At 55.4% G+C, this 25,844-nt stretch overlaps 1 protein-coding gene across 1 annotated transcript in view; it reads left to right on the forward strand.

The window, feature by feature from the left end:
* LOC137459430 (cadherin-12-like) overlaps window positions 1-20,826 on the forward strand; it is a gene marked incomplete at its 3' end in the record, with an annotated part of 136,494 nt that extends 115,668 nt beyond the window's left edge. Inside the window, exons 3-4 of the mRNA XM_068170373.1 lie at window positions 11,748-12,175; window positions 20,532-20,826. Of these exons, the coding sequence (XP_068026474.1) occupies window positions 11,945-12,175; window positions 20,532-20,826 (526 nt within the window). The remainder of the gene's footprint in view (window positions 1-11,747; window positions 12,176-20,531) is intronic.
* Window positions 20,827-25,844: the final 5,018 nt, after the last annotated feature.

Genomic DNA, 25,844 nt, shown 5'->3' on the forward strand with positions numbered 1-25,844 from the left:
CCTCCTGCCTGGAGGTGTTTGCAGCCAGGCTGGATGTGGCTGTGAGCAACCTGCTGTGGTGTGAGGTGTCCCTGCCCATGGCAGGGGGGGTGGGGCTGGCTGAGCCTTGATGTCCCTTCCACCCCTCACAGCTCTGTGATGCTATTCTAATTCTCTTGTTGTTGAGGTTGTTACTACCAAGGCCAGACAGGGAGAGGACTTTTTAACGCTTCTGACTTTTTCTTCCTGGTTGCACTCCTTGCCAGCATGGCCTGCAGAGATGTGAGGACCTTCCTGCTGCTCCCAGGGCTGTGTTTAATATTTATGCCCTCATTAACATTTAATGGCAGCCTGTAAACCTTAATGAAAGGTAATCAATTGGCAGCAAGGAAAGAAAGGGAACCCAAAAGGTGAACCTTCAAGCCTAAGCTGGGCTGCAGGAGCTCCTGACCTACTTCTGAATCCTCTGCCCCTTTTGGCACTTCATTTGCATTGCTTTCAACTCTCTTTCCCACCCCCCTCCTTCATTCACATCTGACCAAGTGCAGCTGGAGGAAGGCTCAGATTCCTTCTGGTCTGGATGATGTTTTTAGTTTGGGAATAAAGCAGAGAGTTTGGGGCTGTGAGAGCAGCTCTGGGGAGAAGGGGCTGGGAGTGCTGGGGGGCAGCAAGGTCTGCAGGGGACAGCAATGTGCCCTGGGGGCCAAGAAGGCCAAGGGGGTCCTGGGGGCATTCAGAGGAGTGTGGGCAGCAGAGCCAGGGAGGTTCTCCTTCCCCTCTGCTCTGCCCTGCTCAGACCTCACCTGGAATATTGCATCCAGCTCTGGGCTGCCCAGCTCAGGAGGGACAGGGATCTGCTGGAGAGAGTCCAAGAGAGGGCTGAAAGGATGACGAAGGGACTGGAGACTGCCTGGGGAGGAGAGGCTGAGAGGCCTAGGGCTGTTCAATCTGGAGAGGAGAAGGCTCCCAGGAGACCTAATTGTGGCATTCCAGGATCTGAAGAGGGCTCCAAGAAAGCTGGGGAGGGACTTTTGAGGGTGTCAGGGAGGGATAGGAGCAGGGGGGATGGAGCAGAACTAGAAGTGGGGAGATTGAGATTGGCTGTGAGGAAGAAGATGTTCCCCATGAGGGGGGTGAGAGCCTGGCACAGGCTGCCCAGGGAGGTGGTGGAAGCCTCATCCCTGGAGGTGTTTGCAGCCAGGCTGGATGTGGCTGTGAGCAACCTGCTGTGGTGTGAGGTGTCCCTGCCCATGGCAGGGGGTTGGGGCTGGCTGAGCCTTGAGCTCCCTTCCAACCCTCCTGATTGTATAAGCAGAGAAGGAGCCCTGTGCAGTGCTCAGCCCTTAGCTGTGTGCCTGAGTGCTTTGGCTGTCAGCTTCCTCTCCTACTGTGTCACCTGCAGACTTCTCCTTCCCTTTTCTCCCCTCCCAGGGACAGTGTGACCTGCATGGGGATGCTCTCCCTAAACAACTCAGCCATTCCGGTGGGCTGCCTGCCTTGTGAAGACAGCAGCTGAGGAGTGATGAGGCAGGGGCACTGCTCCAGCAGAGTGCACTCAGAAATCATCCTGACACAGCTTAGGTCTTGGGCTGGGCTGGGGAATGGCTTTGGCTGTGGGATTTATTGCAACCCCTCCACCTCCCTTCCCTTTCAAGGTCGATTTCCCATGTAGAATGAATCTTCCATGACAGGAGGGGAGGAAAGTGCAAGCTGCTTACTTTTTTGGGGGGTGAGGGGGGTCAGAATGGGCTCCTGAGTGCAGGGAAGGAGATTGCAGCAGGGAAGTGCTGCTCCCACTGCCACCAGCCAGGCCAGCAGGGACTGAGGGGCAGAGGATCAAGCTGCAGGTCTTCCCCCTGGGGCTCACTGGGAATGATGTTGGAAGGCATCTTGGCCTGCACCAGGAAGAAGAACTAAGGGTTGAATTCTGCCCTGTGCTGAGCCACTCCTCACAGCTTGGTGCCATCAGCAAACCTGCTGCCAGTGCCCTCTGTGCCCTCAGCCAGGAGGTTGATGAATAGGTTGAACAGAACTGGTGCTAGGACTGACCCCTGAGGGACTCCCCTCACAGGAAGGAGCAGACTGTGGCCACAGAGGTGATCAGAGGGCTGGAGCAGCTCTCCTGTGAGGGCAGGATGAGAGAGTTGGGGCTGCAGCACAAGGGAGGCTCAGCAGCCATCGAGGTCTCCACCTAGACTCCATCCTGCTGGCCGCAGCTCTCTGGCTTCTCCCCTTCAACCATTTCCCATCCATCTCAGCACCCAAGCCCCATTTTGGAGAGGTCTTCTCCCTCCCACCTTGAGCCTCCTGCTTCTTTCCTCCCCATCCTTTGGGGAGCTGCAGTTCAGGCTGGCGCTGTTCATTAGCAGCTGAGCTTCCTGCTGCTTCAGTCAGGGCAACAGGGAAAAGGCTTTTGGAGATGGAGAGAGCTCTCTTTCATTCAGCACCATTCCTTTAGCCCCTGCTTTAACAGAGAGAGGTAGAAAAATGTCACCAAAATAGCACTGAATGGCACAATTTGGCTCTTGATTGACACAGAGTGCAGCAGCCTCTCTCCTGTTGGTTTTTTTCATCCCTTCCCAGTCTGAAAGGTTTCTTCACAGTGAGAAATGTCATTTTTGATCTCCAGCTCTTCCTTCCAAAGCCATGTGACTTGGGCTGCCTCCACCTGCGGGGCTGAAGGGCTGCTAAATGAGCTGTTAATGGTTCCCAGCTCTGCCCTGCCGCGGGGAGGAAGGTGCAGAAGTTGCCTTTGGTCTGCCAGGAGGTTTTGTGGGGTCTGCAGGGAAATGTGAAGCCTTCAGACAGAGAGCAAGGCTGTAGGAGGCCATAATGAAGTGCCTGGGGGGCAGCAAGCTCTGCATGGGACAGCAATGTGCCCTGGGGGCCAAGAAGGCCAAGGGGGTCCGGGGGGGCATGCAGAGGAGTGTGGGCAGCAGAGCCAGGGAGGTTCTCCTCCCCTTCTATTCTGCCCTGCTCAGACCTCACCTGGAATATTGCATCCAGCTCTGGGCTGCCCAGCTCAGGAGGGACAGGGATCTGCTGGAGAGAGTACAGGGGAGGGTACAAGGATGAGGAAGGGAGTGGAGACTGCCTGGGGAGGAGAGGCTGAGAGCCCTGGGGGTGTTCAGTCTGGAGAGAAGAAGGCTGAGAGGGATCTGATCAATGTCTATCAATAGCTGAGGGCTGGGGGTCAGGAAGGAAGGGATAGGGCCAGGCTCTGCTCAGCTGTACCCTGGGATAGGACAAGAGGCAATGGATGGAAACTGCACCTGGATCTGGGCTTGGGGTTGCCCTGAGCCAGCTGCAGGACCTCCCATGGAGTCTTTATATAGGAAGTTGAAGAGGGAACTGTGAGTGAGGAGAAGTCAACTCTGGCAGGCTGCTTGCATCCAGCCTAGCTGCTGCTTTTTCCTGGCTAAATGACCCTAGGGAAGGTTTCTGAATCCCAGGAGGCACAGAGAGGCTCTCAGAATGAAGACAAACCTGGGTGACACCTGGGGGTGGGTGGGGGAAGGGAAAAACGAAACCCAGCTTATCTTTCACTGCTCCTCTGAGTGGAATGAAAGGATTGAGGGTGGCAACAGTGCTAGGGAGAGCAGGGGATTCTTCTCTGCTCAGTGGGTGAAATGTTTATGGATGAGCCCTGGGAGGTAGGAATTGGTGCTCTGATTTTCAGGCATCTTTGTGTGAGACAGGAAAAAAAAGGGAAGGGAGGTGGAAAAAAAAAGGGAGGAAAATGATTCTGTGGAGTTTTCAGATCCAAGCTTTAACCTCAGGCACAATGCAAGGAGACAGAGAGAGACTGAAGCAGGGGGAAGGTCTTCTTGGAGCTGATGCTGTCTGCTAGAAGGAATCTGCTCTGCTGTGGCAAGCAGGAGGAGTGGAGTGCAAGCAGCAGTTGGGTTGGTGTTGGACTGGATGAGCTTAGAGGTCATGGCCATGGCACTTGGGGCCATGGTTTGGTGGCCATGGTGGGGTTGGGTTGGTGTTAGACTGGATGAGCTCAGAGGTCATGGCCATGGCACTTGGGGCCAGGGTTTGGTGGCCATGGTGGGGTTGGGTTGGTGTTGGACTGGATGAGCTTAGAGGTCATGGCCATGGCACTTGGGGCCAGGGTTTGGTGGCCACGGTGGGGTTGGGTTGGTGTTGGGCTGGATGAGCTCAGAGGCCTTTTCCATCCCAGAGAACTCTCAGATTGTCTTCAACAGCCACCTAAAGATCAATATTGGCTTTGGCTGATTGTGCCCAGCTGGCTCCCAATGCACACAGGGAAACAACAGCCCCCAAACCCAAACAAACAAAGGGCAATCATTTTTTTGCCTGAAAGATCCAAGCCTAAAGACCAAAGGCAAATGGAATTGCTCTGAAAGCTTTGTCCTGCTTTAATGGGGAGGTTGTATCAGAGGAATGAGTGAGAAGGGTTTGATTTGGGGAGAAAATTACAGACCTGAAGGTTTTTCTCTTGATTTATTAGAGGGGAGGGGGGGGAAAAAAACCCCAAACCAAAACCAAAACCAACAACAAAACAAACAAAGAGAAATCAATCAGCGCTTTGGAGGAGAATTTGCAGTACTTGGCTTGGGCTCTGCTCTGGAAAACAACAACAAACACCAAACAAAAACAACAAATATATTTCTCTGGGTTTATTTCTCTTTTACCTTGAGAGAGGAACTGTTGAAGCTCTGCAGAATACAATGAGGCACCCAGGAGGGGAAGCTTTGCTACCTCCCTGAGGCTGAGGGAGATCTCAGCTCTGAGATTCAATTTAAAATAGCAACAATGATAATAATGATAATAACAAATGATAATGGTTGTAGGCAGGTGGGGGTTGGGCTCTTCTCCCAGGCAGCCAGCAGCAGAACAAGAGGACACAGTCTCAAGCTGTGCCAGGGGAGGTTCAGGATGGAGATGAGGGAAAAGTCCTTCTCAGAAAGAGGTATTGGCTATTGGGATGTGCTGCCCAGGGAGGTGGTGGAGTCACCAACCCTGGAGGTGTTCAAGAGGAGTCTGGGTGAGGCACTTGGTGCCATGCTTGAGTTGATCAGATGGTGCTGGGTGATAGGTTGGACTTGATCTCTGAGGTCTTTTTCCAAACTGGTTAATTCCTCTCCTCTCCCTCTCCTCTCCCTCTCCTCTCCCTCTCCTCTCCCTCTCCTCTCCTCTCCTCTCCCTCTCCTCTCCCTCTCCTCCTCCCTCTCCTCTCCCTCTCCTCTCCCTCTCCTCTCCCTCCTCCTCTCCCTCTCCTCTCCCTCTCCTCTCCCTCTCCTCTCCCTCTCCTCTCCCTCTCCTCTCCCTCTCCTCTCTCCTCTCCTCTCCCTCTCCTCCCCTCTCCTCTCCCTCTCCTCTCCCCTCTCCTCTCCCTCTCCTCTCCCTCTCCTCTCCCTCTCCTCTCCCTCTCCTCTCCCTCCCTCTCCCCTCTCCTCTCCCTCTCCTCTCCCTCTCCTCTCCCTCTCCTCTCCCTCTCCTCTCCCTCTCTCCCTCTCCTCTCCCTCTCCCTCTCCCTCTCCTCTCCCTCTCCTCTCCCTCTCCTCTCCCTCTCCTCTCCCTCTCCTCTCCCTCTCCTCTCCCTCTCCTCTCCCTCTCCTCTCCCTCTCCTCTCCCTCTCCTCTCCCTCTCCTCTCCCTCTCCTCTCCCTCTCCTCTCCCTCTCCTCTCCCTCTCCTCTCCCTCTCCTCTCCTCCTTCCTCTATTAAAGAAGTAATACCAGTTTGCCAACATTTCTGCTGAGACCACAGCTGCAGCTCTGGGGCCAGTTCTGGAGCCTCTGTGCCAGGAAGGATCTGGAGGTGCTGGAAGGTGTCCAGAGAAGGGCCAGGAGGAGGAGCAGAGGGCTGGAGCTGCTCTGCTGTGAGGACAGACTGAGGGAGTTGGGGGTTGTGCAGGCTGGAGAGGAGAAGGCTCCCAGGAGACCTCATTGTGGCCTTCCAGGATCTGCAGGGGGCTCCAAGAAAGCTGGGGAGGGACTTTTGAGTGTGTCAGGGAGGGATAGGAGCAGGGGAATGGAGCAAAACTAGAAATGGGTAGGTTGAGATTGGCTGTGAGGAAGAAGCTGTTGCCCATGAGGGTGGTGAGAGCCTGGCACAGGTTGCCCAGGGAGGTGGTGGAAGCCTCCTGCCTGGAGGTGTTTGCAGCCAGGGCTGGAGGTGGCTGTGAGCAACCTGCTGCAGTGTGAGGTGTCCCTGCCCATGGCAGGGGGTTGGGACTGGCTGAGCCTTGAGGTCCCTTCCAGCCCTGACAGTTCTGTGGTCTGTGCCTCCTGGAGCTGTGTCCTTTGGTAAGGTTAATTCACTTACTTTGGAAGAAGAGTTGCCTTTGGGCTGGCTCAGTGTCAATCTTTGTCCCTTGAGGCTTAAAAAGTTTATCCTTTTTCAGTCCAGCAGGGCCATGCTGTTTATCAATCACCAATACCCCTGATTGATTGGCTGGGATCTATAGCACTGCAGCTCTGCCATTATCCTCTGCCCAGGATGCTGCTCTGGGGGAGTTCAGCTGAGGTGAGGCTTCAGCAGGGGCTGGTGCAGCCTTGAAACAAGAGGCATTATTGATTCCCTCTCTCTGCCACACTTCTGCACCCTGCAGCAAGTAGACAAATTTGTGCTTATTAGCTAAAAAATAGAGCCCCAAGTATTAATAGAGTCATAGAAGTTGTTTCTTTTCATAGGTTTCAAGGAATAGCTTGGCTTGGAGAGGACCTTCAAGATCATAGAATGGGTTGGGTTGGCAGGGAGCTCAAGGCTCAGCCAGTCCCAACCCCCTGCCATGGGCAGGGACACCTCACACCACAGCAGGTTGCTCACAGCCACAGCCAGCCTGGCTGCAAACACCTCCAGGCAGGAGGCTTCCACCACCTCCCTGGGCAACCTGTGCCAGGCTCTCACCACCCTCATGGGCAACAACTTCTTCCTAACATCCAGTCCCCACATGGAGCTCTGGGTCCAGTTCTGGAGCCTCTGTGCCAGGAAGGATCTGGAGGGGCTGGAAGGTGTCCAGAGAAGGGGCCAGGAGGAGGAGCAGAGGGCTGGAGCTGCTCTGCTGTGAGGACAGCCTGAGGGAGTTGGGGTTGTGCAGGCTGGAGAGGAGAAGGCTCCCAGGAGACCTCAATTGTGGCCTTCCAGGCTCTGCAGGGGGCTCCAAGAAAGATAGGGAGGGACTTTTGAGGGTGTTAGGGAGGGATAGGAGCAGGGGAATGGAGCAAAACTAGAACTGAGTAGATTCAGTTTCACACCAGTTCAGGTTGCTCAGAGCTACATCCAGCCTGGCCTGAAAAACCTACAGGGAGGTTTGTTCCAGGGCATCCTCCTGGAGAATTTGGCTGCTGATGGGTTCAGCACCCACCAGGCAGGCAGGGACGGCCAGGAGATAGGAATGTGCTGCCCAGGGAGGTAGTGGAGTGCCCAAGGCTGGCTGTGTTGGAAGGTGGTTTGGCTGTGGTGCTTGGGGCTGTGGTTTAGGGCTGAGCCTTGCAGAGCAGGGTTTCTGGGTTGGCCTTGGGGATCCTGAGGCTCTGCTCCAAGTTGAATGTTGATGCTGTGACTTCCCCAGAGTTTGATGCCTCAGTGGCTTCTCTTTCCATCCCAGATGACCTCCTCTAAGCCTTGCTGATACTGCTCAAGCTGCCCCCGTGTGCCCCCAGAGCTGCCTGGAGCCCCAGCTGATTGCTTTCACCCAGAATATCTTTAGATTGCTCTTTTTTTCCCCTCCCCTTCTCTCTCCCCCCTGAGGACCATACAGCTGCACTTGTTTGGGCAGGATGCCTCATTTGCTCCTTGTCCTGTCACCAAACTCTCTTGGAGCAATCACTTTGTTTACGTGCTGGGGGAGGCAATTATTACAGCCTGGCTGAGGAGCTGTGAAAGGCTTTTATTATCGCGGTGCTTAGAGATGCCAAACATCATTAGGCTCCGTTGTGAGGGGACTTCATAAATATGCTGATTGCCTCCCGAGGCAGTAAATCAAACAGGTTCCGGTCTGCAACACAGCTCGGTGGCAACCTCCCCCCTGAGTGTGCTACGAGGGGAGCTGTGCTTAAAGGTGGAGGGAGGGAATCCTGCCCCTCTGCTCTGCCCTGCTGAGACCTCACCTGGAGGATGGCATCCAGCTCTGGGCTCCCCGGGTCCAGAAGGACAGGAAATTGCTGGGGAGGGGACAGCAAAGGGCTACAAAGGTGCTGAGGGGTATGGAACATTTCTGTGCTGAGGAAAGGCTGAGAGGATTGGGGCTGTTTGGGTTGGAAATGAGGCAGCCTAAGGGGGATCTGATCAGTGCTGATCAACACTGCAAGTCTGCGTGCCAGGAGGATGGGACCAGGCTGTGTTCAGCGATGCCCAGGGGCAGACTAAGGGGCACAAACCTGACCACCATAAGTTCCATCTGAGCATGAGAAGGAACTGCTGTAATTCAAGGCTGGCGGAGCCCTGCAGCAGGCTGCCCAGGGAGGTGGTGGAGTCTCCATCTCTGGACTCATTCCAAACCAACCTGGATGTGCTCCTGTGGGACCTTCTCTAGGTGACCCAGCCTTGGCAGAGGGCTTGGACTGGAGGATCTCCAGAGGTCCTTTCCAACCCTGACCACGCTGTGATTTGTCTTCTCAACCCAGCAGGACAGAGCCCTGCTTTTGGGATCACAGCATCACAGAATGTTAGGGGCTGGAAGGCACCTCCAGAGCTCAGCCAGTCCAACCCCCTGCCAGAGCAGGGGCACCCAGGGCAGCTCACACAAGAAAGCATCCAGGTGGGGTTGGAATAGCTCCAGAGAGGGAGACTCCACAACCGCCCTGGGCAGCCTGCTCCAGGCCTCTGGCACCCTCACAAGGAAGAAATCCTCCCTCCTGTTTCCATGGCACTTCCTCTGGCTCAGCTTCCACCACTGCCCCTTGGGCTGGCATTGGGCAGCCCCCAGCAGAGCCTGGCTCCAGCCTCTGGGCACTGCCCCTGCACAGCTTTAGCCCCAGCAAGGAGTTCACCTCTCAGGCTCCTCCCCTCCAAGCTCCAGAGCCCTCAGCTCCCTCAGGCTCTCCTCCTGAGGAAGATCTTCCACTGCCTGCAGCATCTCTGTGGCTCTGTGCTGGACTCTCTCCAGCACTTCCCTGAGCTCCTTCTTGAGCTGCTCAGAATGGGATGGGAGGCAGTGAGTGCCCTTTGTGTTTTGCTTGGCTTGCCTGTGCAGCCTTTGCCTTCCCTGGCCAAGAGCCTTTCTCCCAGCCCCTGATTTCCCTCTCTTTAACTCTCCATGGCACTGCAGGGGAGGCTGAGAGTGGTTGGTTGGGGCTGAGCTGCCTGCTGGGGTTAAACAGGATGATTTGGAGCTTGTTTCTCTACCTCAGGCCTCAGGTGGATGCTAGAGGCTGCAGAGGAGATCTGGAGAGGATGATCTTAGCCAAGCTTGCTGAGGGTGACTTGGTGAAGGCTTCTTGCAGCAGCAATGTCATGCATCAGCTTTGCTGTCCTCAGGCTGCCCTGATGAATGCTGCTGCACACCAGTTCAGCATCCAAATTCTTGCAGGAGGGTCATTTATGCTCAGTAATTTCCCTTGGGAGTGAGCCTTAATTCATCATTCTGCAGTTCCTGAGTCTCTGAGCCTGCAGAAAATGGGTGGTGGAGCACTGGAGCAGGTTGCCCAGGGAGGTGGTTGAGGCTCCTTCCCTCCAAGGTGAGGCTGGACAGGGCTCTGGGCAACCTGATCCAGTTGGGGATGTCCCTGCTGGGTGCAGGGGGGTTGGACTGGATGAGCTTTGGAGTCCCTTCCAACCCAAACCATGCTGTGATTCCTTAATTGTTGTGCTCTAACTGATTGTCCTTGCTTGCTGCTGGGTGGCTTCACTTTCCCAAGCTGAGGAGCTGAATAAATCTCCTCTCAGGGTCCCAAAAAAGCCTTGTTTGGGGCTAAATTCATCCAGGTTTCACCTCTACAGCTCTCTTTGTGGGTTCATTAATGCCTCATGGTGCTTCAGGCTAAGTCAGGATGAAAACTGATTAGCAACAACTAATCCTGAACACCCCCAGCTCCCTCAGCTGCTCCTCCCCCAGTGCTGCTCTCCAGCCCCTTCCCCAGCTTGGTTGCCCTTCTCTGGACCTGCTCCAGCCTCTCGATGTCCTTCTTGACAAAGGCTCCCAAACTGAAGGCAGCACTCAAGCTGTGGCCTCACCAGTGCCCAGCACAGGGTCACAGTCACTTTGCTCCCCTGCAGGTCAGACTGAGTCTGATCCAGGCCAGGATGCTCTTGGCTGTCCCAGCCACCTGGGCACAGGCTGGGTCCTATTCAGTCAGCTGAGGGCATCTGAGGTTGCAGCCCTGTGCTGCAACTCCTCTAAGCCTCCCATTTCTTCTCTCTGCATCTCCCATTGAGAAGGGAATCACAGAGTGGGCTGGGCTGGAAGGGAGCTCCAAAGCTCATCCAGTCCAACCCCTCTGCACTCAGCAGGGACATCCTCCACCACAGCACGTTGCCCACAGCCCTGGCCAGCTTCAGGAAGCTTTGGTATTGGGGAAGCTTTGGGGAAGCTTATCCAGGAAGCTTTGGCATTGGGGAAGCCTTGCCAGGAATTTTGCCATTGCAGAAGCTTTGGCACTGGGGAAGCTTTGCCAGGAAGTTTGGCCTTGCTCTTGAGTGCCTCAGGGAAGCAAATCCAGGAGACCAAGGGAGAAGAGCTTAAAGTGCTCCTGTGTTCTGCACTTGGCTGCTAACCCTGCAGCCAAGAGGGGGTTGTCCTCCTTTCCTTGAAGCCCTTCCATCTCTTTGCATTACTTTTGCTGCTGTCTAAGGTCTTAAAAGCTCCCCGAGTGACAGAGATGGCCGGAGGCAGAGCCCTGCTGGGAGAGCTTTAATGTGCAGGAGGCCTCCCCAGCAAAGAGCAGGGCTGGAGCAGTTCAACTGAGGGCAACCTGCTCTGGGGGCTTCTAGAAGCACTGCAGGCTCCTCACCATTTCTTTTTCTGCTGCTTACATCCAGCTGGCACCCCTGGCTGGGGAAGGAAAGCTTTAGGTTGGGTGTCAGGAAACAGTCATTGACTCAACAGGCTGCCCAGGGAGGTGCTGGTGGAGTTCCCATCCCTGGAGGGGGTCCAGAAACCTGTGGCCATGGCACTTGGGGCCATGGTTTGACGGCCATGGTGGGGCTGGGTTGGTGTTTGGACTGGATGAGCTCAGAGGCCATGACCATGGCACCTGGGGCCAGGGTTTGGTGGCCATGGTGGGGTTGGGTTGGTGTTGGACTGGATGCTCTCAGAGGCCATGACCATGGCACTTGGGGCCATGGTTTGATGGCCATGGTGGGGTTGGGTTGGTGGTTGGACTGGATGAGCTTAGAGGTCATGACCATGGCACTTGGGGCCATGGTTTGATGGCCATGGTGGGGCTGGGTTGCTGTTTGGACTGGATGCTCTCAGAGGTCATGACCATGGCACTTGGGGCCAGGGTTTGATGGCCATGGTGGGGCTGGGTTGCTGTTTGGACTGGATGCTCTCAGAGGTCTTCTCCAACCCAAAGAATTCTCTGATTCCATGGTTCATTACCTGCATGAGAGAGAAGGATGTGGGAGTGCTGGGCTGCTGGTTGGATTTGCTGACCTCGGAGGTCTTTCCCAGCCAAGACAACACTATGATCCTATGAGTGTGAGTTCTGGAGCAGCTGATCCAAGGACCACTCCCTCTCCCAGCTGTGATTCCTCCCCTCTGTCCCTACAAACCTGAAGTGCCTGTGAGAGTTGTGCTGTGACCTGATGCAATGTGAGGCTGCCCTGTGAATCTCTTTGGTTGTTTTTTCAACAGGTCCCTGTAGATGGACTTGGATGCAGCAGAGCCCTTCCCACCAGCAGGAGGATCCATGCCTGCAGCAGCACACCCACAATAAAGAGTCAGAAGCCAAGTGGTGGAGGCCACAGGACCCCTCCAAGCTGGATCCCCCTGCCCCGTGCTAGGCGCTGGAGTTGTGCCTCGCTCGCCCTAGGGGGGGGAAGCCTTTGCCAATGCTCACAAGGAACTGCTTCTCCCTGCTGCTTTGGGTCCTGTTTGATGGAGGCCTCCTAACACCACTGCACCCACAGCCACCACAGCCTCTAGAAGCAGAGCCAAGGGAAGATGCTACCCCGGGGCCAGGGCGGAGGTCGTCTGCCCAGCGAGTCAAACGCGGCTGGGTCTGGAATCAGTTCTTCGTGCTGGAGGAGTACATGGGCTCTGAACCTCAGTATGTGGGCAAGGTAAAGGCCTTCATCTCTTTCTTTCCAAGGGCAAGGGATGCAGAGGAGGACCTGGAGGTGCTGGAAGGTGTCCAGAGAAGGGCCAGGAGGAGGAGCAGAGGGCTGGAGCTGCTCTGCTGTGAGGACAGACTTGAGGGAGTTGGGGTTGTGCAGGCTGGAGAGGAGAAGGCTCCCAGAAGACCTAATTATGGCCTTCCAGGATCTGCAGGGGGCTCCAAGAAAGCTAGGGAGGAACTTTTGAGGGTGTCAGGGAGGGATAGGAACAGGGGGAATGGAGCAAAACTAGAAATGGGTAGGTTGAGATTGGCTGTGAGGAAGAAGTTGTTCCCCATGAGGGTGGTGAGAGCCTGGCACAGGTTGCCCAGGGAGGTGGTGGAAGGCTCCTGCCTGGGTTGTTTGCAGCCAGGCTGGATGTGGCTGTGAGCAATCTGCTGCAGTGTGAGGTGTCCCTGCCCATGGCAGGGCTAGGGACTGGCTGAGCCTTGAGCTCCCTTCCAGCCCTGACAGCTCTGTGATCCTATGAAATGTGATATAAAAGTCTACCTGCTTCTGCTGGGGCAAACCTCCTTCAGCTACCAGCAGCTGCCTCTGGTCTCCCCTTTCCTCCTTCACCCTCTCATAGACCCAAGAGAGAGACAGAGAGAGGCTGCTGCTGGTCTCTGCTCCCAGGTCAGGAGTGACAGAACAAGAGGCAATGGCCTCAAGCTGCCCCTGGGGAGGTTCAGCCTGGAGAGCAGGAAGAGTTTTTCCCCCTGCAGAGTGGTCAGGGCTTGGAATGTGCTGCCCAGGGAGGTGGTGGAGTGCCCAAGGCTGGCTGTGTTTGAAGGAGGTTTGGCTGTGGTGCTTGGGGCTGTGGTTTAGGGCTGAGCCTTGCAGAGCAGGGTTCTGGCTTGGCCTTGGGGATCCTGAGGCTCTGCTCCAAGCTGAATGTTGATTCTGTGATTAGGACTGAGTGCTGCCATTTGCTTTCTGCCTCTCCTGTCTCCACTGAAGACATTGTTGGGTTGAGTTTAGAACATTTGATGTCTGCCTCTTCAGGTTCCTCTTGTTTCCTGGTCTTGGGTTTGGATTGAAACTTACTTCCCCAAAGAAATGGGAGGTCTGAGGTAGGTTTGTGGTGCACAGCTGGCTTGGAGTGCATAAAACAGCAGCAAAAGTAATAGCAGAGGGGTTCTGTGGTGGGTTTGTAGTGCACATCTGGCTTGGAGTGGATAAGACAGCACCAAGAGTAATAGGAGAGGGGTTCTGAGATGGGTTTGAGGTGCACAACTGGCTTGGAGTGCATGAAACAGCACCAAAAGTAATAGCAGAGGGGTTCTGAGATGGGTTTGTGGTGCACAGCTGGGTTGGAGTGGCTAAAACAGCAGCAAAAGTAATAGCAGAGGGGTTCTGAGATGGGTTTGTGGTGCACAGCTGGCTTGGAGTGGATAAGACAGCAGCAAAAGTAATAGCAGAGGGGTTCTGAGATGGGTTTGTGGTGCACAGCTGGCTTGGAGTGGATAAAACAGCAGCAAAAGTAATAGCAGAGGAGTTCTGAGATGGGTTTGTGGTGCACAGCTGGGTTGGAGTGGATAAGACAGCAGCAAAAGTAATAGCAGAGGGGTTCTGAGATGGGTTTGTGGTGCACAGCTGGGTTGGAGTGGATAAACCACCAACTAATATATATAATACGGGAGGTGTGAGATGGGTTTGTGGTGCTCAAGGGCCTTTCATCAGAGGTTTGAGTTGGATGTTAGGAGAAATTTCTCCCCAGCAAGAGTTTTGAAGCATTGGAAGAGGTTGTCCAGGGAGATGGTGGAGTCACCACCCCTGGAGGCAGTGAGAAGAGGCTTGGAAGTGGTGCTGAGGGATGTGGTTTGGTGGCAATGGCCTAGGTGGCTTTGTGAGCTCTGGGTGAGTGAGTGGTGACCTCAGAGGTCTCCTCTGATCTCCACAGCTGTCTGGTTCTGTGGTCAGAGAATCACAGAGGGTTAGGGGCTGGAAGGGACCTCCAGAGATCCTCCAGTCCATCCCCCCTGCCAGAGCAGGGGCACCCAGAACAGTTCACTCAGGAACACAAGGGGGGGTTGGAGCTGGGTGATCCCTGATGTCCCTTCCAAGCCTGGCAGGTCTGTGATGGTTTTTCTGCCTGGCTGTACCAAACTGTCTGAGCTTCTCTCACTCACAGCTGCAAGTGAAAGCCTTGTCATAGGGTGTTACAGCTAAGAGAAGTGATGAGGAGAGAGGGAAGAGCCAAAGCAGTGGAAGAGGGGAGAAGTGGGGCCACAGCTTTGGCTTTTATGCCTCACTGTGTTGAGCTGAGGTTTTTTGTCTCTCACTTAGCTTTGCCTGCTGAAAAAGGGGGGGGGGGGGGGGGGGGGGGGAAGGATGACTTTAAAAGCTTTGCATCCTGGATGCTGCCTCAAGTGTGTGAGGCACAAAGCAATGCTGACAGCTGCATGTGAAGGTGTGAGGAGGAAGTTGGAGGCAGGGAAACACAAATCCCCCTTGAGGAAGCCAGGCTTGCACTGAATGCTTCCCTTTGCAAGCTTTGGCTTCCTGCAAACTCTCTCAAATCCCAGAACTGTTGGCTGCTGAGGTAGAGAGCAGCAACCTAAAGGCAGAGCCAGAGAGGGGATTCTGCTCTGGGGAGACCTCACCTGCAGTGCTGTGTGCACCTCTGGAGCCCTCAGCACAGGAAGGACCTGGAGCTGATGGAGAGGCTCCAGAGGAGGCCATGGAAATGCTCAGAGGGTTGGAGCAGCTCTGCTACAAGGACAGGCTGAGGGAGCTGGGGGTGTTCAGCCTGGAGAGGAGAAGACTCAAGGGAGACCTCAGAGCAGCCTGCCAGGGCCTGAAGGGGGCTACAGGAAGGCTGCAGAGAGACTGTGTGCAAAGGCCTGCAGGGACAGGACCAGGGACAGCGAATCCAAACCAGAGCAGAGCAGATTGAGATTGGATGTGAGGAACAAGTCCTGCACCAGGAGGCTGCTGGAACCCTGCAGCAGGTTGCCCAGGGAGGTGGCTGAGGCTCCATCCCTGGAGCTGTTCAAGGTGAGGCTGGACAGGGCCTCTGGGAACCTGCTCTGATTGGGGATGTCCCTGCTGAGTGCAGAGGGGTTGGACTGGATGAGCTTTGGAAATCCCTTCCAGCCCAGCCCATTCTGTAACTCCAAAGCAGCACTTTGCTTACTGATCTTGTGGCCTCACTTGTTTATTGATGTATTTAAGTAGCTGACTGTGGGAGAATAAGAAGCAAAAGATTGATGGCAGCAACATCTTTGGGCTGTGGTCCTCCCAGGTGTGGGCACTAGATGAAGCATTTGGAGATGGAAAGAAAAAGAGAGCTGACAAGAATTGTCTGGACATGGCAGTGAGCTGGGGGTTGGGCTCTGCTCCCCAGGCTCAGGAGACAGAAGGAGAGGAACTGGCCTGAAATTGTGCCAGGGGAGGCTGAGGTTGGAGAGGAGGAGAAATGTCTTTGGTGCAAGAGTGGTCAGGGGTTGGAAGAGGCTGCCCAGGGAGGTGGTGGAGTCCCCATGCCTGGAGGTGTTCAAGCAACCTGTGGCCATGTCACCTGGGGCCATGATTTGATGGCCATGGTGGGGTTGGGTTGGTGTTGGACTGGGTGACCTTAAAGATTTCTCCACCCCAACCAGTTCCATGATTCTGTCATTCATTGACTGAATGAGGGAGAAGGATGGGGAGTTCAGGATGGAGAGCTGTGGCCAGCTGTGGCCAGCAGGAGCAGGGAGATCATTCAACCCTGTGCTCAGCACTGCTCAGGCCACACCTGGAGTCCTGTGTCCAGTTCTGGGCTCCTCAGGTTAGGAAAGATGTTGAGCTGCTGGAAGGTGTTCAGAGAAGGGCAACAAAGCTGGGGAGGGGTCTGGAGCACAGCCCTGTGAGGAGAGGCTGAGGGAGCTGGGGTTGCTTAGCCTGGAGAGGAGGAGGCTCAGGGGAGACCTTCTTGCTCTCTCCAACTCCCTGAAGGGAGGTTGGAGCCAGGTGGGGGTTGGGCTCTCCTCCCAGGCAGGCATCCAGCACCAGAACAAGAGGACACAGTCTCAAGCTGTGCTAGGGGAAGTTTGGGCTGGAGGTGAGGAAGAAATTCTTCATAGAGAGAGAGATTTGCCATTGGGATGTGCTGCCCAGGGAGGTGGTGGAGTCCCCATGCCTGGAGGTGTTTAGGAAGAGCCTGGATGAGGCACTTGGTGCCATGGTTGAGTGGATCAGATGGTGTTGGGTGATAGGTTGGACTGGATGATCTCTGAGGTCTTTTCCCCCCTGGTTAATTCTGTGTTCTGTATCAAACCAGAAAGGAAGGATCAGGTTCTTGAGCTGTACTCCACACCTGAAGGGATAGAAAAGGTTGTGGCCATTCTTCTGCACTGCAAAGGAGGTCACAGATCCAAAGCTCTAACACTCCACAGGCTGTGCTGGCCAAGAACTCTGCCATTAGAGTAGCAGAGCAGCCCCCAGCTCCCCCAGAAGGAGATGGAGCTGCTGGAGAGGCTCCAGAGGAGGGACACAAAGATGATCAGAGGGATGGAGAACCTCCCCTGTGGGGCCAGGCTGAGGGAGTTGGGGCTGTTCAGCCTGGAGAAGAGAAGGCTCTGGGGAGGTTCTCCAGCCCTCTGATCATCTTTGTGTCCCTCCTCTGGAACCTCTCCAGCAGTTTGATGTCCTTCTTGTGCTGGGGGCACCAGAACTGGACTCAGCAATGAGGTCTCCCCTCAGCCTCCTCTTCTCCAGACCAAACAACCTCACCTCCCTCAGCCCTTCCTCACAAGCTCTGTGTTCCAAGCCCTTCCTCAGCTTGGTTGCCCTTCCCTAGACCTGCTCCTGCCTCTCTGTGTCCTTGTAGTGAGGGGCCCAAAACTGAACCCAGGACTTGAGCTGTGGCCCAGCAGAGAGGGACAACCACAGCTCTCTGCTGTGCTAAAGCTGTGCAGGGGCAGTGCCCAGAGGCTAGAGCCAGGCTCTGCTGGGTGCTGCCCAATGCCAGCCCAAGGGGCAGTGGTGGAAGCTGAGCCAGAGGAAGCACCATGGGAACAGGAGGAAGGATTTCTTCCCTGTGAGGGTGCCAGAGGCCTGGAGCAGGCTGCCCAGGGGGGTTGTGGAGTCTCCCTCTCTGGAGCTATTCCAACCACACCTGGATGTGTTCTGTGTGAGCTGCTCTGGGTGCAGGGGGGTTGGACTGGATGCTCTTTGGAGGTCCCTTCCAGCCCCTAACCTCCTGAGCTGGCAGTTTCAGAGCAGAGGCATTGGTGCAGTACCTGAGAGCTGGCAGTGCTCCAGGAGCAGTTTTGTTCTGATCCAAAATTCACCTCTGAGGCAAAAGTCTTGCTCATTCAGACTCCTTGTGCTCCTGTTCACGACAAGGAGAGGTCTTGGAGACTACCAGGTAGGTCACAGCAGGCTAGAAATAATCCAAGAGGATGCTCTACAGGAATGTGCACTCAGTCCATTCAACCAGATGAGATGGAGCTGCTCTGCTGTGAATACAGAATCAACCAGGTTGGAAGAGATCTCAGAGATCATCAACTCCAAACTACCACCCAGCACCATCTAATCAACTCAACCATGGCACCAAGTGCCTCACCGAGGCTCTTCCTAAACACCTCCAGGGATGGTGACTCCACCACCTCCCTGGGCAGCACATCCCAAGGGCCAATCTCTCTTGCTGGGAAGAACTTTCTCCTCACCTCCATCCTGAACCTCCCCTGGCACAGCTTGAGACTGTGTCCTCTTGTTCTGGTGCTGGCTGCCTGGGAGAAGAGACCAACCCCCACCTGGCTCCAACCTCCCTTCAGGGAGTTGGAGAGAGCAAGAAGGTCTCCCCTGAGCCTCCTCTTCTCCAGGCTGAGCAACCCAGTTCTGGAGCCCCTAGTACAGGAAGGCTCTGGAGGTGCTGGAAGGTGTCCAGAGAAGGGCCAGGAGGAGGAGCAGAGGGCTGGAGCAGCTCTGCTGTGAGGACAGACTGAGAGAGTTGGGGTTGCGCAGGCTGGAGAGGAGAAGGCTCCAGGGAGACCTCATTGTGGCCTTCCAGGATCTGAAAGGGGCTCCAAGAAAGCTGGGCAGGGACTTTTGAGGGTGTCAGGGAGGGATAGAAGCAGGGGGAATGGAGCAAAGCTAGAAGTGGGGAAGATTCAGATTGGCTGTGAGGAAGAAGTTGTTGCCCATAAGGGTGGTGAGAGCCTGGCACAGGCTGCCCAGGGAGGTGGTGGAAGCCTCCTGCCTGGAGGTGTTTGCAGCCAGGCTGGAGGTGGCTGTGAGCAACCTGCTGTAGTGTGAGGTGTCCCTGCCCATGGCAGGGGGTTGGGACTGGCTGAGCCTTGAGGTCTCTTCCAAGCCTGACAGTTCTGTGACTCTGAGATCCTCTCTGCAGCAAAAAGCAATTCACCCTGAGCTATCTTTATTATGGAGACTCCTCCCTCAGCATCACCCTCTGCACTCTCCAGCTCCACTCTTCCTGCTTCAGATGATTTGCTAACACAGCTCCAGCTCATGTCTACTGAAAAATAGATATGGAGGAGACAAAAAACAGAGAGAGAAACACTTAGCAAGAGCTGGCATCATTAGTCAGGCCTCTTTGCCATGCTGAATGTGGTTAAATATTCATTCAGTTGCTTTAGTTACATTTTCCAGCACTTTGAAGAGGAGCTGCTTGACCAGATGTGCTTTGTAGAGTCCAGGCTCCAAAGGTGAGGAAGAAGTTGTGCAGAATCACAGAATGGGCCAGGCCTGAAGGGAGCTCCGAAGCTCATCCAGTCCAAGCCCTCTGCACTCAGCAGGGACATCCTCAGCTAGATCAGGTTGCCCAGAGCCCTGTCCAGCCTCACCTTGAACAGCTCCAGGGATGGATGGGGCCACAACCACCTCCCTGGGCAACCTGCTGCAGTGTTCCAGCAGCCTTCTGGTGCAGAACTTGTTCTTCACATCCAATCTCAATCTGCTCTGCTCTAGTTTGAAGCCATTGCCTCTGGTCATGTCCCTGCAGGCCTTTATGATCAGTCTCTCTGCAGCCTGCTTGTAGCCCCCTTCAGGTCCTGGCAGGCTGCTATTAGGTCTGCCTGGAGCCTTCTCTCCAGGCTGAGCACCCCCGGCTTCCTCAGCCTGGCCTCACAGCAGAGGTTCCCCAACCCCCTGAGCATTTCTGAGGTAAAACCAACCAAAGAACTCAAAGCAGCACAGAGTTGTTTTGCCTGGAAGAGACCTCTGAGATCCTCCAGTCCAACTATCAGCCCAACACCCCCCTGGCCATCAGCCCAAGGGCCCAAGTGCCATGGGCACACAGGTGGTGAATGTGCTTTGCCAGGGGGCAGGAAGCAGGGAAGAATTGGCTTTCCTTTCTTGTTCCTCAGTATGAGTTAAAGGCAAATCTTGAAGCCCTAACATTGGAGATTTAGTAGTGGATAGGTGAAAGGAGAAGGACATTGAGAGACTTGAAGGTGTCCAGAGAAGGGCAACAAAGCTGGGGAGGGGTCTGGAGCACAGCCCTGTGAGGAGAGGCTGAGGGAGCTGGGGTTGCTTAGCCTGGAGAAGAGGAGGCTCAGGGGAGACCTTCTTGCTCTCTCCAACTCCCTGAAGGGAGGTTGTAGCCAGGTGGAGGTTGGTCTCTTCTCCCAGGCAGCCAGCACCAGAACAAGAGGACACAGTCTCAAGCTGTGCCAGGGGAGGTTCAGGCTGGAGGTGAGGAGAAAGTTCTTCCCAGCGAGAGAGATTGGCCCTTGGGATGTGCTGCCCAGGGAAGTGGTGGAGTCCCCATGCCTGGAGGTGTTCAAGACAGGCTTGGATGTGACACTTGGAGCCATGGTTTAGCTGTCAGGAGGTGTTAGGCATTAGGCCATAGGTTGGACTTGATGATCTCTGAGGTCTTTTTCAACCTGCTTGATTCTGTGACTCCACGACTCCATGACTCCATCACTCCATGACTCCATCACTCCATGACTCCATCACTCCATGACTCCATCACTCCATCACTCCATGACTCCATCACTCCATGACTCCATCACTCCATGACTCCATCACTCCATGACTCCTTGACTCCATCACTCCATCACCCTATGACTCTATGACTCCATCACCTTTGTTTAAGCATAGGAGGCACTGGATGGTGGTAAAAATCATTTTAGCTCACACTCCCCACGCTTTTCCCATGCACTTAGAGGTTCTTAAGGACCTGAAAGGTGGTTCTTCTGCAGCTCTGTGGCCCTTAGTGCCATGGTTTAGTTGATTGGCAGGTGTTAGCTGCCAGGTTGGACTTGCTGGTCTCTGAGGTCTCTTCCAACCTGGCTGATGCTGTGATTCCTTTTCCCCAGCCCAGCAGAAGCCATCAACGATCTTTTCCTCCTCTTCTCTTTCTCTTCTCCAGCTTCATTCTGACCTGGACAAGGGAGTGGGCACTGTGAAATACACCCTCTCAGGAGATGGTGCTGGGACAGTTTTCACCATTGATGAGACCACAGGAGACATCCATGCCATAAGGAGCCTGGACAGGGAAGAGAAACCTTTCTACACCCTCCGGGCCCAGGCTGTGGATGTGGACACCAAGAAGCCTCTGGAACCCGAGTCTGAGTTCATCATCAAGGTGCAGGACATCAATGACAACGAGCCAAGGTTCCTGGATGGGCCTTATGTGGCCAGTGTCCCAGAGATGTCTCCAGTGGGTAAGTGAGGAGCTTGGAAACAGGATGCTAAGCCATTGCCTGATGCTGAATTTCTCTCACTGTGGGCTTCCTGCTGAGGAAAATGAATACAGAATCAAGGATGTTGGGAAGGACCTCAGAGGTCATCAAGTCCAACCTGTCACCCAGCACCATCTGAGCAACTCAGCCATGGCACCAAGTGCCTCAGCCAGGCTCTCTTTAATCACTTCCAGTGCTGGGGACTCCACCACCTCCCTGGGCAGCACATTCAGTCTGGAGAGGAGAAGGCTCTCAGGAGACCTTCCTGTGGCCTTCCAGGATCTGCAGGGGCTCCAAGAAAGCTGGGAAGGGACTTCTGAGGCTGTCAGGGAGGGATAGGAGCAGGGGGGATGGAGCAAAACTAGAAATGGGGAGATTGAGATTGGCTGTGAGGAAGAAGTTGTTGCCCATGAGGGTGGTGAGAGCCTGGCACAGGCTGCCCAGGGAGGTGGTGGAAGCCTCCTGCCTGGAGGTGTTTGCAGCCAGGCTGGATGTGGCTGTGAGCAACCTGCTGTGGTGTGAGGTGTCCCTGCCTATGGCAGGGGGGTTGGGACTGGCTGAGCCTTGAGTTCCCTTCCAACCCTGACAGTTCTGTGCTTCTATGATTCCATCACTCAGCACCATCTGATCAACCCAACCATGGCTCCAAGTGCCTCAGACAGGCTCTTCCTAAACACCTCCAGGGATGGTGACTCCACCACCTCCCTGGGCAGCACATCCCAAAGGCCAACATCTCTGTCTGGGAAGAAGAAGGATTCCTAAGGTGTTGCTTAGAAATATCTCATCCTCATGCTCAGGGCTCCACAGGTTGCAGCTTGGCTTTGGGTTTTTTTGCTTATGGGAAGCAGATTCTCCTGCAACAAGGAGACGCTGTGACTTGGAGCCTCTGAGAGCAGCAGGAGAAATCAAAAGGTGCATCCAGGACCTCCCTGGGCAGCCTGTTCCAATGCCTCCCCACCCTCACTGGGCAGAATTTCTTCCTGATCTCCAGACTCAATCTCTCCTCCTCCTTTCTTATGTTCTGAAATGTGTGTGTGGAGTAGGAGACAAAACTCAATCAATCACAGAATGCTCTGGGCTGGAAGGGAGATGCAAAGCTCATCCAGTCCAACCCCTCTGCACCCAGCAGGGACATCCCCAACCAGAGCAGGTTCCCAGAGCCCTGTCCAGCCTCACCTTCAATATCTCCAGGAATGAAGCCTCAGCCACCTCCCTGGGCAGCCTGCTGCAGGGCTCCAGCTGCCTCCTGGTGCAGAACTTGTTCCTCACATCCAATCTCAATCTGCTCTGCTCCAGTCTGAAGCTATTGCCCCTGGTCCTGTCCCTGCAGGCCTTTGGGAACAGTCTTTCTCCATTCTTCCTGTAGCTCCCTCCAGGTCCTGGCAGGCTGCTATTAGGTTTCCCTTGAGCCTTCTCTTCTCCAGGCTGAACACCCCCAGCTCCGTCAGCCTGTGCTCACAGCAGAGCTGCTCCAACCCCCTGAGCATTTTCCTGGGCTCCTCTGGACCTGCTCCATCAGCTCCAGGTCCTTCCTGTGCTGAGGGCTTCAGAGCAGGATGCAGTACTGCACGTGAGGTCTCCTCAGAGCAGAGCAGAGGGGCAGGATCCTCTCTCTCCATCTGTGGCCACACTGCTTTGGATGCAGCCCAGGCTGCCCTTGGCCTTCTGTGCTGCAGCCTCAGCCTGCCTGCTCCTGCCCAGCTTCTCCCCCCCCAGCACCCCCAAGTCCTTCTCCTCAGGGCTGCTTTCCATCCCTTCCTCCCCCAGGCTGTGTTGATGGTGAGGATGGTTCTGGATTGATGAAAAGGGGAAAAAGAGAGGGGATGAAAACTGATGCAGACTGAGGGGGAGGCAGCAGTGTCCTCAGTGAGGGCCTGGTGACTGAAGCAGACCTCTTTTTGCTGTGGGGTTGGCTTGCAGCAAAGCTCTTCCCCAAATCCCTTCTGTTGCCTGTGAGGTGCCAGGAGGGTTTTGCCTCCTCCACTGCAGCTCTCTCCCCTTCCTTTGCCCTCTCTCAGCTTTGTTTTGGGTTGTTCTATTTTGGCTCCCTTAGTGCTAGCAGGGATGTCTCTCTGGGGAGCTAAAACTGCTGCTCCCTAGCACCAGGACCATTTAGCTGAGCTGGGAAGGCAAAGCTTGAAGCTGCCACTGCCTGAGGCTGACAGTGGAAATCACTTTGATTTCTCTGAGCTGGTGGTGGTCTTGGCTTAGGCAAAACTAAACCACCCTGGGTAACTCTTCCTCTCATCTCTTTTATTGCTTTCCATTCTCTGGTTGCCACTTTGCAATCCCCAAGTGGCCTCAGCTTCACCTGGCTGTGTTTTGCAAGGCAGTTTATCCTCAGCTGCACTGCTGCATCCTCTTCCCACTGTGGGCAATGCACTGAGGCACAGAACCAGAGAACTGGGTGGGTGGGAAAAGGCCTCTGAGAGCATCCAGTCCAACACCAACCCAACCCCACCATGGCCACCAAACCTCAGCCCCAAGTGCCATGGCCACAGGGTCCTGAACCCCTTCAGGCATGGGGACTCCACCACCTCCCTGGGCAGCCTCTGCCAGTCCCTGACCACTCCTGCAGCAAAGACATTTCTCCTCCTTTCCAACCTCAGCCTCCCCTGGCACAACCTCAGGCCAGTTCCTCTCCTTCTATCATCTGAGACTAGGGAGATGAGACCAGCTCCAGGTCACTGCAGCCTCCTCTCAGGGAGCTGCAGAGAGCAAGGAGGTCTCCCTCAGCCTCCTCTTCTCCAGGCTGAACACCCCCAGCTCCCTCAGCTGCTCCTCCCCAGCCCTGCTCTCCAGACCCTTCCCCAGCTTGGTTGTCCTTTTCTAGACCTGCTCCAGCTCTTCAATGTCCTTCCTGGAGTGAGAGACCTGCTGCAGGGTTCCAGCAGCCTCCTGGTGCAGAACTTGTTCCTCACATCCAATCTCAATCTGCTCTGCTCTACTTTGAAGCCACTGTCCCTGGTCCTGTCCCTGCAGGCCTTTGCAAACAGTCTCTCTGCAGCCTTCTTGTAGCTCCCTTCAGGTCCTGTCAGGCTGCTCTGAGGTCTCCCTGGAGCCTTCTCCTCTCCAGGCTGCACACCCCCAGCTCCCTCAGCCTGTGCTCACAGCAGAACTGCTCCAACCCCCTGAGCATTTCCATGGCCTCCTCTGGAGCCTCTCCACCAGCTCCAGGTCCTTCCTGTGCTGAGGGCTCCAGAGGTGCACACAGCCCTGCAGGTGAGGTCTCAGCAGAGCAAAGGGTCAGAATCTCCTCTCAGGGTCTCTGGCAGTGCTGCTTGGGATGCAGCCCAGGCTGCCCTTGGCCTTCTGTGATGCAGACTCACCCTGCCTGCTCCTGCCCAGCTTCTTCCCCCCCCCCTCCCCCCCCCCCCCAGCACCCCCAAGGCCTTCTCCTCAGGGCTGCTTTCTCTCCCCTCCTCCCCCAGGCTGTGTTGGTGGTGAGGATGGTTCCAGCCCAGCTGCAGGACCCTGCCCTTGCTTTTACCTTGCAGCTTTTTGCCTTGGAGCAATTCCTGGCACAGCAGAGCTTGGATCTGGGCTGTGGCAAATTACAGCAGCATTTCACAGGTGTGAAGCCACAGCCTCCACCTCCACAGAGGTTAGCAGCTCCCCTCCTCATTCCACCCTCCAGGAGCACTGCAGCTGCAACTGTCAGACCCAGCTCTTTGCTTACAGCATGGCAAAGCTGTTTGGCTCTGCTCAGCCCGAGGTAGGCTTTGCTTTTCCTCCCTCTCTGCTGTGTTAACAGCTGGATCAACTTTGGGAGGCCCAGGGGATCCCCCAGTGCTTGAGCAGCAGGGCACTGGAGCCCCACTGGATTGTGCTCTGTGGTTAATATTGGTTCAGGGTTCAAAAGCTGGGAGCAGAGGCTTCCTGCACAGGCACAGGCAGGGGGCATGGAAGGATCCCAGGGCTGCCAAAGCATCTGCTGGCAGCTGTGTGCCAGGGCTGGGTTGGTGCTCAGGCAGGAGGGGGGAAGGGAGGGAGAGCAGCAAGGAGGTGGATTTGTAGCTTCTGAAGCAGAGAAGTAGAAACCTTAACAGCTCTGCTACGAGGACAGGCTGAGGGAGCTGGAATCCTTCCTGTGAGCCACTGCTCACCTCCTGAGTGCTGATGTGAAGGCACCAAGGACTCCAGCAGCACTGATTCACTGTGGAGCTGGAGTTGGGCAGCTCAGAGATCCCTCCACTGGGGTCTGGATGCTTCATGCTTCAGCCTCCTGTATCAGTTACCTGTGGGGACAGCAGCAGGGACAACAGGACAGGCTTTATGGCAGGGTGGCACAGGGGCCTCCAAGATAGCAGCTCCCCAGCTGGCTTCCAGGCTTGTCCTCATAGCTCATGTGCAGTGCTGCTCTCATTCAGCCTCCCTGCCTCACAGCAGCCTCCCTGCCCAGGCAGCAAATGACTTTCTGTGGTCTGAGCGTTGCTTTGCCTGTGGACAGGCTGTGCACCGTGGAGACACTGCTCTGCTCAGCTTCAGAGCTGATGGTTAGGAAGATAGAATCAGAATGGTTTGGGTTGGGAAAGACCTCTGAGCTCATCCAGTCCAACACCAACCCAACCCCACCTTGGCCATCAAACCATGGCCCCAATTGCCAGGGCCACACATTTCTCCAACACCTCCAGCCATGGGGACTCCACCACCTCCCTGGGCAGCCTCTGCCAATCCCTCACCACTCTGCACCAAAGAAATTTCTCCCTCCTCTCCAACCTCAGCCTCCCCTGGCACAATTTCAGGCCAGTTCCTCTCCTTCAGTCACCTGAGACTAGGAGCAGAGCCCAACCCCAGCTCACTGCAGCCTCCTCTCAGGGAGCTGCAGAGAGCAAGGAGGTCTCCCTCAGCCTCCTCTTCCCCACACTGAACACCCCCAGCTCCCTCAGCTGCTCCTCCCCAGCCCTGTTCTCCAGACCCTTCCCCAGCTCTGTTGCCCTTCCCTGGCCCTGCTCCAGCTCCTCAATATCTATCGTGGAGTGAGAGGCCCAGAACTGAGC

The sequence above is a fragment of the Melanerpes formicivorus genome, unplaced genomic scaffold (assembly GCF_026170545.1).
Source record: "Melanerpes formicivorus ecotype bairdi unplaced genomic scaffold, bMelFor1.0.p_v2 SCAF_357, whole genome shotgun sequence".
NCBI classification, from domain to species: Eukaryota; Metazoa; Chordata; class Aves; order Piciformes; family Picidae; genus Melanerpes; species Melanerpes formicivorus.